Here is a 16,705-nt window from a genome sequence, read left to right as displayed (position 1 = left end):
CGTGAAGGACCTCAGCCATCCCAACAACAGACTGTTCTCTCTGTTGAGGTCAGGAAAGCGATTCCGCTCCCTGAAGACCAACACAGAGAGACTGAGGAGGAGCTTCTTCCCGCAGGCGATACGGTCTCTCAATCACACCACCACACAGTACTGACCCACACATATGGTTCTTACACACACACTGGACTTTCTGGACTTTGGTTTTGCACAACACTGGTCACTATATTCTTCATTTCCGGTTAATACTTGTACAGCTGCTGTTATTGTGTATATATTTATTTATATTTAGATTTCTTCATACATTCTTATATAGTTCTATATTGTGTATTTTGTTGTACAGTTATTTTATTTTCAACTTTAATTTATATATTTATCTTTATCTTATTCTTCCCAGTTAAATTTACCCTTCATTCTAATTTGTGTTGTACAGTTATTTCATTTTTAACCTTAATTTATATTTTATTCCTTCCTAGTTAAATTTACCCTTTTTAATTTTTCATATTTATTTCCTATCTTTTTCATAGCCTTTTCCTTTTTTGTTCTCTTTAGGTCACGAGCAGTTGTCCAAGCATTTCACTACATATCGTACTGTGTATGACTGTGTACGTGACAAATAAAATTTGAATTTGAATTTGGGAAAGAATAAGATAAAATATATAAATTAAAGTTGAAAATAAAATAACTGTACAACAAAATACACAATATAGAACTATATAAGAATGTATGAAGAAATATAAATAAATAAATAAATATATATATATACACACAATAACAGCAGCTGTACAAGTATTAACCGGAAATGAAGAATGTAGTGACCAGTGACCAGGAAGATGGCGGCGTGATCAGATTTGCCAAACGGAGGGCGGGATTGTGGCTTGTAGCCGTCCTTGACCGTAGTGTAGCAGTGGTCCAGTGTCCTTTCACCTCTGGTGGGGCAGGTGATGTGTTGATAAAACTTCGGCGCTGCGCGTTTGAGGTTGGCGCTATTAAAGTCCCCCGTCACAATAAGCGCAGCGTCCCGGTGTTGTGTCTGGTGCTGTGTGAGTGCCTCATGCAGCTCGCATAAGGCGGTGACCGTGTCCCCTTGTGGTGGAATATAAACGGCACTTACAATGACCGATGTAAATTCCCGAGGTAGATAAAAAGGACGACACATGATGGACAGAAGTTCCAGATTTGGTGTGCAGGAGCGTGTGAGAGGAACAACGTTCGCACTGTTGCACCAGTTGTTGTTCACCATTAAACACACGCCGCCTCCCCTTGACTTCCCCGAGTCCCGTGTCCTGTCCATGCGGTGAACCGAGAAGAACTCTGCCGGCTGGATGGCGTGGTCCGGCACCGCTGGGTTCAGCCATGTCTCGGTGAAGCAGAGGAGATTGCAGTCCCGAATGTCTCTCTGGAACTTTACCCTGGCCCTGAGGTCGTCAAGCTTGTTCTCCAGTGACTGGACGTTGGCGAGCAGGATGCTAGGCAGAGGTGTGCGGTGTGCACGAGCTCTCAGCCTGTTCCTGACGCCGGCTCGCTTCCCTTTGTTCTCCCTCAAGATCTCACTCGGCCAGCTCGGATCCGGAGTTAAAAACTTCGAATTGTGAGTACATTGTATACCAATAGAAACAAGAGTGTCACTGTCATACCTAATGTACCCAATGGTGATGATTTTGCCGATTTAGAAACGCTGAAAACTAACTTAAAAAACAAAGACAAAGAAAAAGTGGTCGGAGCAGTCGTGACGGCAGCCGACCTCACCGGCGCCAGTACTGGAGCTTCCTGCTCATTGAAGACTTTTCTAAGAGGAAATGCTTAATCCAAAATGGCGTTTTAAGGGCTTGGATTAATGTCAATTCCAGCAAATATTCTTTCTTATGTTAAAAGAACATGGATCTCTGTCCGTGATAACTTCTGACTTTATAACTCAAATTTTAAGAGAGAGCTTCACTGCTAAGCTCTCATCTGTGTGGGTGTCACGGTTCGCTTGAGGACTCACAAGCAGGACTCAGAGGCACAGTCAGTATTTATTACAGTTCCACCAGGTGTATATACAAACAGTGCAGGGGATAGTGCTATATACAAAGCGGTGACATGGAAAAGGCTCCGGGGAAATCCAGGTAGGGAAAAGCCACTTGCTCCTCTTCTGACTCTCTCTCCAAACACTCACACAAAAAGGGAATCCGCTCGGGGAATGCAGAGTCGGGTCCAGGGGATCTATGTACAGAAGGAAACACATGTTAGAGGTTTTGCACAGGGAAGCAAAAGAGAACTTGCTCAGAGCCGGGCTGCACTGGCACGAGTCACACACAACGGTCCAGCGATGAGTAGAAGCCACTCCCTGGCTTAAATGCTGGCTGCACTGATGAGGCCCAGGTGTTTCCTCTTCAGAGGGGCGTGGGCCGAGGGCGTGAACCCACCATGAGTTCCGCCCTGGCGAGAGAGCGAGAGACAGAGAGCAAGAGAGAGAGAGAACACTACTAGTCAGCGGCCTGCTGATCCCCTGGCCGTGACAGTGGGGTTCAAATCCCTTATTCAGATTAAGATTTTATGTGACATTACATTGGCAAAAATTAAATTTACTTGAATAATGTGAGTATTGGAGTAAGTACTTGAGTAATTTTTGAATAACTTTAATTTTGTAATGTGCATATTTTATGAAAAATGATGTTTCAATACTTTAATCTACTGAATAAGTAAGAATTAGACTTAATAATCTTTTTACTTCAAAAAGGGAAATTGTGTACAATCTTTTATTCTCCAAAATGCACATAATAAAAATGTTTTGGGGAATGTATATGCTTTTTAAGAACCAATTGCTTCTTACCTGATGCATGCTATAACTTTCAGCAAAACTGAACTAAAATTTGTTAACAAGCTTACCAAATAAGAAATGTTTTGTGAATTTTCTTTGCAGAGCGACTATCAAAGCCCACATGCCCTAAAAAGGAGGGCGCGCTGGCCAGTAATGAGTTCATCACTAAGTTTAAGATAAGAGTTGATCAGAATAGAGGCGATGATGAAAGTCTGGAGCATCAGTTGGAGGCTGCCAACCTGTCTGATGAATCGTTCGAGGCCCAGACAGAAGTCAACGGACAAACATGATCACAGACATTTTAAAAACGCGAGTTGAGAGTTAAGGGGGAAAAATATTGTAATAAGTATATATTTGAATTGCACACTAAGATATAAAGTGATGGCAGCGAGCACAGTGTTGCAGGATTGAATTAAAAACACATCTGACTAAGACCAACTGAAATTTAGAGTTGTGTATAATAAAGTTTATTCTTGATTAATAAAACAAATCTGTAATATTTTTCTTTCGCTTTTGTCCATTTGAATCTCGCTACAGTTATAATTTGTCCTGTAGAAATTGTACATTTAAGCTATATAGTTCCCTCTGTGATAACTCTGTTTTGAATGCCTCTTATTAACTTTTATGCTTTTACAACCCACTATGAGCAAACACTCAGCAACAGTGGGAAGGAAAAACTCCCTTCTTGAAGGAAAAAACCTCTGGTAGAACCAGGAAATCTGTCTAAACTAGTTGGGGGTTAGAGCAACAGATGCAAGTCTTCAGATCATTTGCAGTGTGACTGTCTTTGTGCACACTTTGACCTGATTCAGTTTTCTTATTTGTCAAAATGCACCATGGGTAATAAAAAACAAAACAAAAACAAAAACAAAACAAAATAGTAACGAAGGAGAATCCTCAGCAAAGATGAATTAAACAAGTTTTATTTTGATCAAATTTTTCTTTAAGTAAAACACATCTTTATTTGATGACATTAAAGTCATCAAATAAAGACAGTTTTGATGGAGCTCCTGACCCAGCCCAAGCTCTCTATGAAGACGAGGAAAAACTCCCCAGGGGGCCAGATCGATGGGAAGAAACCTCGGGAAAGCCCATTCAAAGAGAGATCCCCTTTCCTGGGATGGCTGGGGGGGTTACAGGAGCTCCAAAAAAGCTCAATTTTTATTTATTTATTTTTTAAGATTGACCCATCCTATCTATTCCTGTCCAACAGAAAAAAGAAAGGAAGTTACCACAATGTATCACACTTGCATGATAAGGTGTGAATTGTGTGTTTGTGTGTGTTATCTTAGCCAGGGGTGAAGCTGGAGCTCCTCCAGTGTTGGGCGCTTCTCCGGGATTGTAGTTAAACATGCCTCCAAGAAATTCCGGCATCCTTGAAAGAAAGAAAAGATCAAAAAGATGAAGATGATAGTTCTAGTGAATCTGGAAGTGTGAAGTTTTCTTACCTGCGGACAGACGCTTTTTGATGCTCAGTTTCTTTGCGAGGAACCTCTCGGTACTAAAGTCCCGTGCATGAAGCGCTTCATACAACACCACTCCCATTTGCCACACCGTGGTGGGTCCACACCTGTAGCAGCTCCTCCTGTACCACTCGGGAGGGGTGTGAAGAGGCGTGCCTAACAAACAGACACAATTACAATTTCTTCTAAAACAAAAGACACAAATTGTTACATCTGTGAAAAGCAGGAGCAGAATATGTTACCATAGAAGATGCGATACAGAGATCGCTGTTTAACAAAGCAGCTCAGTCCAAAGTCGATGATGCGAACTCGAGGCACATCTGAGCCGGTCTCAATCAGAATGTTTTCTCCCTTGATGTCCCGATGAAAGATGTGTTTATCCTCAAGTTCCTTTACAGCATCAACTAGTTGCTTCAGAATGACCTGGAAAAGATGAAAAACACAATAATGAGTTAATGCTTTTCTGCCTTGATTGAACGCTGTACAGTCCAAGGCTCTCCCAGTCAACCTACCTTGGCCTTGTCCTCTGGTAAAGTTCTTCCTTTTTCTGCTTTGTATTTTTGCAGGTCCACAGCAGGGACAGGTCTCTCCAGCACCAGGATCAGCTCTTTGCCAATGTCGAACCACTCCAGCAAGGACACAGGTGCTGATATTCCCACTGACCCTTCTGCTTCACCTGCAAGTTTAAGCATAATGGCCACTTCCACCGAGAGCTTCTTCCCGCTTTCATCCTGAAATGTTACAACAAAGTGGATGATGAGGAACGCCGCATTCAATCCAGTAATGTAAAACTGATTCAAGTGTTGGATGCTTACCGCCACTTTGCAGTAGACTTTATTTTTGGGAATGTGTTTGATGGCAACCTAAAAGACACAGAGCATTGGTGAGCATTTCCTCAGTATGACATAATGAAAGGTGGAAACACAGCAGACGTTTCAGTTTACGATATTATCCATTATCTGCGTTACTGCCTGTCTTACTACCATCATCTGAACACTTACTGGAAAACGATCTTCTATCCGGTAGCCCGCAAACACTGCTCCACAGCCTCCTTCTCCGAGCTGGTGCTCCTCCACATATCTGGCTTGGAATTCACCTGAACAGACAAAACAGCAAATCTTGTTTTATTACAGCTGTGACACAAATTACTCTCCTCTGTAGCCTAAATGTTCCTTTTGCCCTTCCCCTGAATATAAAACCCAAGCTGCTTGCTACTTACGTTTTTGGTCTGCCACTGATTTTTTGCCCTGGTCCACATTCCTTCTTTTTTTCTTGGGTGACTCTCTGTTGTCTCCCGTGGCCTTTCTTTTGCCATTTTTTGCGCACACCTGTTTGTTGTTCAAGTCTGGAGATGTGGAAAACACCAAAAGCACATCAGCTCACTGGATGATAGACACAAACACTAAACACCAATATCTTAAACCTAGCAACCACACTTTATCTACCCCCTTATTCAACTAATTAGCCTACCTTTACCAGAGTCCAACGAGGAGGATGCTTGCTCCTCGTCACCGCTCATATGGTCGAGAAGTTTAGCCTTCTTTGCTTTCTTTGTTGTGCCCTCTTCATCTTGCACAACCTTGCGTTTCACTCCTTTGACCACATCTGAGCTGGTGGAAGGACCAGCCTGGTCAGCGACCCTCCTCCTTTTTATTGGGGTCTTCTTTTCAGGACTGGCCTTTCTTTTAGCAGTCCTGCTCTTACAATCTATAAACGACAACAACACAGTGGTGAAAAAGAGTCCCCGACATCAGGACTGGAAGTAGTTTGATGGCAAAGAATTTGAAATTGCTTTTGCTTAAATTATCACAAGTTTATTCTTGGGATAAAAAAAACTGACCAGTGCGAATTGATACTAGGTTCACTAAGTCTTAGATCTTGATGACACTTGTTGGTCTGTTTTTACTGTTGAGTCCAAGAATAAACTTATTACCTTATTTTACCAAAAGACCGGTAACCTTTCTTTGATTAGACATCTTGTATTAAAGCTATTTTCAATCAAACATATGATTCAATTGCTCTAAAAATGATTCACACAGTGTCAACAGTTCTAGGATTTGTATTTTACCAGGATTTTATTTTATTATTTTACTTACCTTGATCTCCTGAATCTTTCTTATCGCCTGGAGTGGTCATTTTTCTTGTTTCCTCTTTCATTGTAATTTCGGAGACCCTTTAAAATCGAAAATGTAAACCGTAATGAGTTAATACTGACTTAATATTCCTTCAAATGTGCACCTTTCAAATGCTTGACTTTTCTAACTGAATTCTGTAAGTGAGCTTTATAAGTAAACTGGAAACTACGGCAACACAACATAGAATCTTGCCTTTCAGTGACTTCACTGACTGCCAGCAGTTCAAAGTAGTTTACAGAAAAACACTCTGGCAGACAAAGCCATAATATTTCATATGATTCAATCATTTCATATCAATTAAACAGTTTCTTTCATTTTCTTTCATCATTTGTATAAAGACCTCATGTATGGATGACAGTATGAAGATTTGTGGTTGACCACACACTAATAAACACAGTGTCAGCTACATTGTCATCTGATTTAAAGTATTTATTATGTACATTTAACTGTCATGGTACTGAGTCTGTGACCCAGTGTTTTGTGTTTGTTCATTTATATTCATTGATTATTCTTATGTATGTTTTTGGTTCTCTTTATTGTTTTCTTCTTGTGTCATATTCTTAGGCTTTAGGTTTCTGTTACTTTGCCTTGCCCCTGTGTCCCACGTGTCATGTCTAGTCACTCTTAATGCCAGTAGGCATTCCCAGAATGATCTTTCCCCCTCTGACGCTTAGAATGACCAAATATGTGCAAAATGGACAATTCAACATGCCACCATGTCGGTCTTTTATTAAATATGACATGGAACAAATGACTGAGCCATTAAATTTGTCACAAAGGTGTTCACCTAATTCCCGGCAAATGGAATAGACTTCTATGGGACCATAAGTCTTTTTGCACTTTGACATTTGTTTTACTTTTCAGATCTGTAACCTATAACTTTTATACTGTATGTGCTTTGATCATAGGAGTCTACGGGGACTTACTTACTTTTAGCACGTTTAGCAGTTGATGTTGGCTTCTTTTTCAGTACAAATTCAAATTCAAATTTTATTTGTCACGTACACAGTCATACACAGTACGATATGTAGTGAAATGCTTGGACAACTGCTCGTGACCTAAAGAAAACAAAAAAGGAAAAGGCTATGAAAAAGATAGGAAATAAATATGAAAAATTAAAAAGGGTAAATTTAACTAGGAAGGAATAAAATATAAATTAAGGTTAAAAATGAAATAACTGTACAACACAAATTAGAATGAAGGGTAAATTTAACTGGGACACACGCTCCTGCACACCAAATCTGGAACTTCTGTCCATCATGTGTCGTCCTTTTTATCTACCTCGGGAATTAACATCGGTCATTGTAAGTGCCGTTTATATTCCACCACAAGCGGACACGGTCACCGCCTTATGCGAGCTGCATGAGGCACTCACACAGCACCAGACACAACACCGGGACGCTGCGCTTATTGTGACGGGGGACTTTAATAGCGCCAACCTCAAACGCGCAGCGCCGAACTTTTATCAACACATCACCTGCCCCACCAGAGGTGAAAGGACACTGGACCACTGCTACACTACGGTCAAGGACGGCTACAAGGCACAATCCCGCCCCCCGTTTGACAAATCTGATCACGCCGCCATCTTCCTCATGCCAAAATACAAACAAAGGCTGAAACAGGAAGGTCCGGTTCAGAGGAAGGTCGCGCGCTGGACGGATCAATCGGTGGCCGCGTTACAGGACGCACTCGATGACGCAGACTGGGGCATGTTCAGAAACAGCTCCGACGATGACGTCAACGTGTTTACGGAAGCGGTTGTGGGATTCATCGGGAAACTAGCGGATGATACCGTGGAGACAAAGACTATCACAACGTTTCCCAACCAGAAGCCGTGGGTGGATAAAACCATCCGCGACGCTCTGAGATCCCGCACCGCTGCCTACAACACGGGACTCATGACGGGGGACATGGACCCGTACAAAGCCGCGTCATATAACGTGCGGAGGGCGGTGAAAGAGGCGAAGCAGCGCTACGGGAGGAAACTAGAGTCACAACTCCAACAGAGTGACTCTAGGAGCCTGTGGCGGGGACTAAGGACAATAACGGACTATAAAGCACCAACAACCGGTATGACGAACGCGGCCGTGACTCTGGCAGACGAGCTGAACACTTTCTATGCTCGCTTCGAGGCTGCAGCTAAGGTCTCCAACAATGCTAGTGTTAGCGGCGCTAACGGCTGCAGACAGGAAGATACTGCCAGCACCGGAAACGTGCTCGTCATCTCCGAGCATGAAGTAAGGAGAGCCTTCAAGAGAGTGAACACCAGGAAAGCAGCAGGACCAGACGGCATCCCAGGTCGTATCCTAAGAGACTGCGCATACCAGCTAGCTCCTGTGTTCACTGAGATATTCAACATCTCTTTATCTCAGTCGGTGATCCCCACATGCTTCAAAGAGTCCATCATTGTTCCTGTCCCGAAGAAACCCCACCCTGCTTCTCTCAACGACTATCGCCCTGTAGCCCTCACCTCAGTAGTGATGAAGTGCTTTGAACGCCTGGTCAGAGACTTCATCATTTCTTCACTACCAGACACACTGGACCCACTACAGTTCGCTTACCGTCCAAATCGTTCCACAGACGATGCCATCTCTCATCTCCTCCACACATCACTCACTCACTTGGACACTAGAAGGGGGAATTATGTTAAAATGCTCTTCATAGACTACAGCTCTGCATTTAATACCATAATTCCCTCCACACTCACCACCAAGCTGGAGCATCTGGGACTCAGCTCATCTATGTGTCAGTGGATCTCCAACTTCCTAACTGGCAGACCACAGGCAGTAAGGATGGGCGGACATGTCTCAGCCTCCACCACTCTCAGCACTGGAGCCCCCCAGGGGTGTGTTCTGAGCCCCCTGCTGTACTCTTTGTACACATATGACTGTGTGGCCACTACCAGCTCCACCACCATCATCAAGTTTGCTGACGACACCGTCGTGGTGGGCCTGATCTCTGATAACAACGAGACGGCCTACCTGAAGGAGATTAGGAATCTGGAGAACTGGTGCCAGAGGAACAACCTCCTTCTAAACGTCAGTAAGACAAAGGAGCTGATAGTGGACTTCAGCACTAAGCAGGAGAGGAACTACCAGACCCCCGTCATCAACGAGTGCCCAGTGGAGAGAGTGGACAGCTTCAAATACCTCGGAGTTCACATCACGCAGGACCTGTCATGGTCCTGTCACATCAACACCGTGGTGAAAAAGGCCCGACAGCGTCTCTACCACCTCAGACGCTTGAGAGACTTCCAACTGCCCTCCAAGGTGCTCAGGAACTTTTACTCGTGCACCATAGAGAGCATCCTGGCGGGAAACATCTTAACCTGGTTCGGGAACAGCACCATGCAGGACAGACGAGCTCTACAGAGGGTTGTGCGGTCAGCTGAGCGCACCATCCGCTCCGAGCTCCCTGACCTGCACTCAATCTACAGCAGGCGGTGCTGGACCAAGGCCAGGAAGATCGTGAAGGACCTCAGCCATCCCAACAACAGACTGTTCTCTCTGTTGAGGTCAGGAAAGCGATTCCGCTCCCTGAAGACCAACACAGAGAGACTGAGGAGGAGCTTCTTCCCGCAGGCGATACGGTCTCTCAATCACACCACCACACAGTACTGACCCACACATATGGTTCTTACACACACACTGGACTTTCTGGACTTTGGTTTTGCACAACACTGGTCACTATATTCTTCATTTCCGGTTAATACTTGTACAGCTGCTGTTATTGTGTATATATTTATTTATATTTAGATTTCTTCATACATTCTTATATAGTTCTATATTCTGTATTGTGTATTTTGTTGTACAGTTATTTTATTTTCAACTTTAATTTATATATTTATCTTTATCTTATTCTTCCCAGTTAAATTTACCCTTCATTCTAATTTGTGTTGTACAGTTATTTCATTTTTAACCTTAATTTATATTTTATTCCTTCCTAGTTAAATTTACCCTTTTTAATTTTTCATATTTATTTCCTATCTTTTTCATAGCCTTTTCCTTTTTTGTTCTCTTTAGGTCACGAGCAGTTGTCCAAGCATTTCACTACATATCGTACTGTGTATGACTGTGTACGTGACAAATAAAATTTGAATTTGAATTTGGGAAAGAATAAGATAAAATATATAAATTAAAGTTGAAAATAAAATAACTGTACAACAAAATACACAATATAGAACTATATAAGAATGTATGAAGAAATATAAATAAATAAATATATATATATACACACAATAACAGCAGCTGTACAAGTATTAACCGGAAATGAAGAATGTAGTGACCAGTGACCAGGAAGATGGCGGCGTGATCAGATTTGCCAAACGGAGGGCGGGATTGTGGCTTGTAGCCGTCCTTGACCGTAGTGTAGCAGTGGTCCAGTGTCCTTTCACCTCTGGTGGGGCAGGTGATGTGTTGATAAAAGTTCGGCGCTGCGCGTTTGAGGTTGGCGCTATTAAAGTCCCCCGTCACAATAAGCGCAGCGTCCCGGTGTTGTGTCTGGTGCTGTGTGAGTGCCTCATGCAGCTCGCATAAGGCGGTGACCGTGTCCGCTTGTGGTGGAATATAAACGGCACTTACAATGACCGATGTAAATTCCCGAGGTAGATAAAAAGGACGACACATGATGGACAGTAGTTCCAGATTTGGTGTGCAGGAGCGTGTGAGAGGAACAACGTTCGCACTGTTGCACCAGTTGTTGTTCACCATTAAACACACGCCGCCTCCCCTTGACTTCCCCGAGTCCCGTGTCCTGTCCATGCGGTGAACCGAGAAGAACTCTGCCGGCTGGATGGCGTGGTCCGGCACCGCTGGGTTCAGCCATGTCTCGGTGAAGCAGAGGAGATTGCAGTCCCGAATGTCTCTCTGGAACTTTACCCTGGCCCTGAGGTCGTCAAGCTTGTTCTCCAGTGACTGGACGTTGGCGAGCAGGATGCTAGGCAGAGGTGTGCGGTGTGCACGAGCTCTCAGCCTGTTCCTGACGCCGGCTCGCTTCCCTCTAGGCCGCCGCCGCTTCCCTTTGTTCTCCCTCAAGATCTCACTCGGCCAGCTCGGATCCGGAGTTAAAAACTTCGAATTGTGAGTACATTGTATACCAATAGAAACAAGAGTGTCACTGTCATACCTAATGTACCCAATGGTGATGATTTTGCCGATTTAGAAACGCTGAAAACTAACTTAAAAAACAAAGACAAAGAAAAAGTGGTCGGAGCAGTCGTGACGGCAGCCGACCTCACCGGCGCCAGTACTGGAGCTTCCTGCTCATTGAAGACTTTTCTAAAAGGAAATGCTTAATCCAAAATGGCGTTTTAAGGGCTTGGATTAATGTCAATTCCAGCAAATATTCTTTCTTATATTAAAAGAACATGGATCTCTGTCCGTGATAACTTCTGACTTTATAACTCAAATTTTAAGAGAGAGCTTCACTGCTAAGCTCTCATCTGTGTGGGTGTCACGGTTCGCTTGAGGACTCACAAGCAGGACTCAGAGGCACAGTCAGTATTTATTACAGTTCCACCAGGTGTATATACAAACAGTGCAGGGGATAGTGCTATATACAAAGCGGTGACAGGGAAAAGGCTCCGGGGAAATCCAGGTAGGGAAAAGCCACTTGCTCCTCTTCTGACTCTCTCTCCAAACACTCACACAAAAAGGGAATCCGCTCGGGGAATGCAGAGTCGGGTCCAGGGGATCTATGTACAGAAGGAAACACACGTTAGAGGTTTTGCACAGGGAAGCAAAAGAGAACTTGCTCAGAGCCGGGCTGCACTGGCACGAGTCACACACAACGGTCCAGCGATGAGTAGAAGCCACTCCCTGGCTTAAATGCTGGCTGCACTGATGAGGCCCAGGTGTTTCCTCTTCAGAGGGGCGTGGGCCGAGGGCGTGAACCCACCATGAGTTCCGCCCTGGCGAGAGAGCGAGAGACAGAGAGCAAGAGAGAGAGAGAACACTACTAGTCAGCGGCCTGCTGATCCCCTGGCCGTGACAGTGGGGTTCAAATCCCTTATTCAGATTAAGATTTTATGTGACATTACATTGGCAAAAATTAAATTTACTTGAATAATGTGAGTATTGGAGTAAGTACTTGAGTAATTTTTGAATAACTTTAATTTTGTAATGTGCATATTTTATGAATAATGATGTTTCAATACTTTAATCTACTGAATAAGTAAGAATTAGACTTAATAATCTTTTTACTTCAAAAAGGGAAATTGTGTACAATCTTTTATTCTCCAAAATGCACATAATAAAAATGTTTTGGGGAATGTATATGCTTTTTAAGAACCAATTGCTTCTTACCTGATGCATGCTATAACTTTCAGCAAAACTGAACTAAAATTTGTTAACAAGCTTACCAAATAAGAAATGTTTTGTGAATTTTCTTTGCAGAGCGACTATCAAAGCCCACATGCCCTAAAAAGGAGGGCGCGCTGGCCAGTAATGAGTTCATCACTAAGTTTAAGATAAGAGTTGATCAGAATAGAGGCGATGATGAAAGTCTGGAGCATCAGTTGGAGGCTGCCAACCTGTCTGATGAATCGTTCGAGGCCCAGACAGAAGTCAACGGACAAACATGATCACAGACATTTTAAAAACGCGAGTTGAGAGTTAAGGGGGAAAAATATTGTAATAAGTATATATTTGAATTGCACACTAAGATATAAAGTGATGGCAGCGAGCACAGTGTTGCAGGATTGAATTAAAAACACATCTGACTAAGACCAACTGAAATTTAGAGTTGTGTATAATAAAGTTTATTCTTGATTAATAAAACAAATCTGTAATATTTTTCTTTCGCTTTTGTCCATTTGAATCTCGCTACAGTTATAATTTGTCCTGTAGAAATTGTACATTTAAGCTATATAGTTCCCTCTGTGATAACTCTGTTTTGAATGCCTCTTATTAACTTTTATGCTTTTACAACCCACTATGAGCAAACACTCAGCAACAGTGGGAAGGAAAAACTCCCTTCTTGAAGGAAAAAACCTCTGGTAGAACCAGGAAATCTGTCTAAACTAGTTGGGGGTTAGAGCAACAGATGCAAGTCTTCAGATCATTTGCAGTGTGACTGTCTTTGTGCACACTTTGACCTGATTCAGTTTTCTTATTTGTCAAAATGCACCATGGGTAATAAAAAACAAAACAAAAACAAAACAAAATAGTAACGAAGGAGAATCCTCAGCAAAGATGAATTAAACAAGTTTTATTTTGATCAAATTTTTCTTTAAGTAAAACACATCTTTATTTGATGACATTAAAGTCATCAAATAAAGACAGTTTTGATGGAGCTCCTGACCCAGCCCAAGCTCTCTATGAAGACGAGGAAAAACTCCCCAGGGGGCCAGATCGATGGGAAGAAACCTCGGGAAAGCCCATTCAAAGAGAGATCCCCTTTCCTGGGATGGCTGGGGGGGTTACAGGAGCTCCAAAAAAGCTCAATTTTTATTTATTTATTTTTTAAGATTGACCCATCCTATCTATTCCTGTCCAACAGAAAAAAGAAAGGAAGTTACCACAATGTATCACACTTGCATGATAAGGTGTGAATTGTGTGTTTGTGTGTGTTATCTTAGCCAGGGGTGAAGCTGGAGCTCCTCCAGTGTTGGGCGCTTCTCCGGGATTGTAGTTAAACATGCCTCCAAGAAATTCCGGCATCCTTGAAAGAAAGAAAAGATCAAAAAGATGAAGATGATAGTTCTAGTGAATCTGGAAGTGTGAAGTTTTCTTACCTGCGGACAGACGCTTTTTGATGCTCAGTTTCTTTGCGAGGAACCTCTCGGTACTAAAGTCCCGTGCATGAAGCGCTTCATACAACACCACTCCCATTTGCCACACCGTGGTGGGTCCACACCTGTAGCAGCTCCTCCTGTACCACTCGGGAGGGGTGTGAAGAGGCGTGCCTAACAAACAGACACAATTACAATTTCTTCTAAAACAAAAGACACAAATTGTTACATCTGTGAAAAGCAGGAGCAGAATATGTTACCATAGAAGATGCGATACAGAGATCGCTGTTTAACAAAGCAGCTCAGTCCAAAGTCGATGATGCGAACTCGAGGCACATCTGAGCCGGTCTCAATCAGAATGTTTTCTCCCTTGATGTCCCGATGAAAGATGTGTTTATCCTCAAGTTCCTTTACAGCATCAACTAGTTGCTTCAGAATGACCTGGAAAAGATGAAAAACACAATAATGAGTTAATGCTTTTCTGCCTTGATTGAACGCTGTACAGTCCAAGGCTCTCCCAGTCAACCTACCTTGGCCTTGTCCTCTGGTAAAGTTCTTCCTTTTTCTGCTTTGTATTTTTGCAGGTCCACAGCAGGGACAGGTCTCTCCAGCACCAGGATCAGCTCTTTGCCAATGTCGAACCACTCCAGCAAGGACACAGGTGCTGATATTCCCACTGACCCTTCTGCTTCACCTGCAAGTTTAAGCATAATGGCCACTTCCACCGAGAGCTTCTTCCCGCTTTCATCCTGAAATGTTACAACAAAGTGGATGATGAGGAACGCCGCATTCAATCCAGTAATGTAAAACTGATTCAAGTGTTGGATGCTTACCGCCACTTTGCAGTAGACTTTATTTTTGGGAATGTGTTTGATGGCAACCTAAAAGACACAGAGCATTGGTGAGCATTTCCTCAGTATGACATAATGAAAGGTGGAAACACAGCAGACGTTTCAGTTTACGATATTATCCATTATCTGCGTTACTGCCTGTCTTACTACCATCATCTGAACACTTACTGGAAAACGATCTTCTATCCGGTAGCCCGCAAACACTGCTCCACAGCCTCCTTCTCCGAGCTGGTGCTCCTCCACATATCTGGCTTGGAATTCACCTGAACAGACAAAACAGCAAATCTTGTTTTATTACAGCTGTGACACAAATTACTCTCCTCTGTAGCCTAAATGTTCCTTTTGCCCTTCCCCTGAATATAAAACCCAAGCTGCTTGCTACTTACGTTTTTGGTCTGCCACTGATTTTTTGCCCTGGTCCACATTCCTTCTTTTTTTCTTGGGTGACTCTCTGTTGTCTCCCGTGGCCTTTCTTTTGCCATTTTTTGCACACACCTGTTTGTTGTTCAAGTCTGGAGATGTGGAAAACACCAAAAGCACATCAGCTCACTGGATGATAGACACAAACACTAAACACCAATATCTTAAACCTAGCAACCACACTTAATCTACCCCCTTATTCAACTAATTAGCCTACCTTTACCAGAGTCCAACGAGGAGGATGCTTGCTCCTTGTCACCGCTCATATGATCAAGCAGTTTAGCCCTCTTTGCTTTCTTTGTTGTGCCCTCTTCATCTTGCACAACCTTGCGTTTCACTCCTTTGACCACATCTGAGCTGGTGGAAGGACCAGCCTGGTCAGCGACCCTCCTCCTTTTTATTGGGGTCTTCTTTTCAGGACTGGCCTTTCTTTTAGCAGTCCTGCTCTTACAATCTATAAACGACAACAACACAGTGGTGAAAAAGAGTCCCCGACATCAGGACTGGAAGTAGTTTGATGGCAAAGAATTTGAAATTGCTTTTGCTTAAATTATCACAAGTTTATTCTTGGGATAAAAAAAAACTGACCAGTGCGAATTGATACTAGGTTCACTAAGTCTTAGATCTTGATGACACTTGTTGGTCTGTTTTTACTGTTGAGTCCAAGAATAAACTTATTACCTTATTTTACCAAAAGACCGGTAACCTTTCTTTGATTAGACATCTTGTATTAAAGCTATTTTCAATCAAACATATGATTCAATTGCTCTAAAAATGATTCACACAGTGTCAACAGTTCTAGGATTTGTATTTTACCAGGATTTTATTTTATTATTTTACTTACCTTGATCTCCTGAATCTTTCTTATCGCCTGGAGTGGTCATTTTTCTTGTTTCCTCTTTCATTGTAATTTCGGAGACCCTTTAAAATCGAAAATGTAAACCGTAATGAGTTAATACTGACTTAATATTCCTTCAAATGTGCACCTTTCAAATGCTTGACTTTTCTAACTGAATTCTGTAAGTGAGCTTTATAAGTAAACTGGAAACTACGGCAACACAACATAGAATCTTGCCTTTCAGTGACTTCACTGACTGCCAGCAGTTCAAAGTAGTTTACAGAAAAACACTCTGGCAGACAAAGCCATAATATTTCATATGATTCAATCATTTCATATCAATTAAACAGTTTCTTTCATTTTCTTTCATCATTTGTATAAAGACCTCATGTATGGATGACAGTATGAAGATTTGTGGTTGACCACACACTAATAAACACAGTGTCAGCTACATTGTCATCTGATTTAA

The 16,705-nt window shown here is 42.6% G+C and overlaps 2 protein-coding genes across 2 annotated transcripts; both read right to left on the bottom strand.

Annotated features, from left to right (window-relative positions):
* Nucleotides 1-2,046: 2,046 nt before the first annotated feature.
* On the bottom strand, nucleotides 2,047-7,452 carry LOC146678976 (serine/threonine-protein kinase pim-2-like). Its single transcript, XM_085405807.1, has 11 exons — nucleotides 7,329-7,452; nucleotides 6,360-6,436; nucleotides 5,734-5,970; nucleotides 5,483-5,608; nucleotides 5,265-5,359; nucleotides 5,079-5,126; nucleotides 4,776-4,994; nucleotides 4,506-4,686; nucleotides 4,249-4,419; nucleotides 2,286-4,175; nucleotides 2,047-2,202 (listed from the first exon to the last, which is right to left on the bottom strand). The coding sequence occupies exons 2-10, from the start codon at nucleotides 6,418-6,420 to the stop codon at nucleotides 4,084-4,086; spliced, it is 1,230 nt and encodes a 409-aa protein (XP_085261933.1). The 5' UTR covers nucleotides 6,421-6,436; nucleotides 7,329-7,452; the 3' UTR covers nucleotides 2,047-2,202; nucleotides 2,286-4,083.
* Nucleotides 7,453-13,946: 6,494 nt separating this feature from the next.
* Nucleotides 13,947-15,896, bottom strand: LOC146678975 (serine/threonine-protein kinase pim-2-like). Its single transcript, XM_085405770.1, has 4 exons — nucleotides 14,658-15,896; nucleotides 14,388-14,568; nucleotides 14,131-14,301; nucleotides 13,947-14,057 (listed from the first exon to the last, which is right to left on the bottom strand). Exons 1-4 carry the CDS (start codon nucleotides 14,835-14,837, stop codon nucleotides 13,966-13,968), a joined length of 624 nt encoding a protein of 207 aa, XP_085261896.1. The 5' UTR covers nucleotides 14,838-15,896; the 3' UTR covers nucleotides 13,947-13,965.
* Nucleotides 15,897-16,705: the final 809 nt, after the last annotated feature.

This window comes from Rhamphochromis longiceps, linkage group LG1 (assembly GCF_057381845.1).
Source record: "Rhamphochromis longiceps isolate RC_006_pf linkage group LG1, R_longiceps_female_GT1.1, whole genome shotgun sequence".
Taxonomy (NCBI): domain Eukaryota; kingdom Metazoa; phylum Chordata; class Actinopteri; order Cichliformes; family Cichlidae; genus Rhamphochromis; species Rhamphochromis longiceps.
This window is presented reverse-complemented; position numbering and strand designations above follow the sequence as displayed.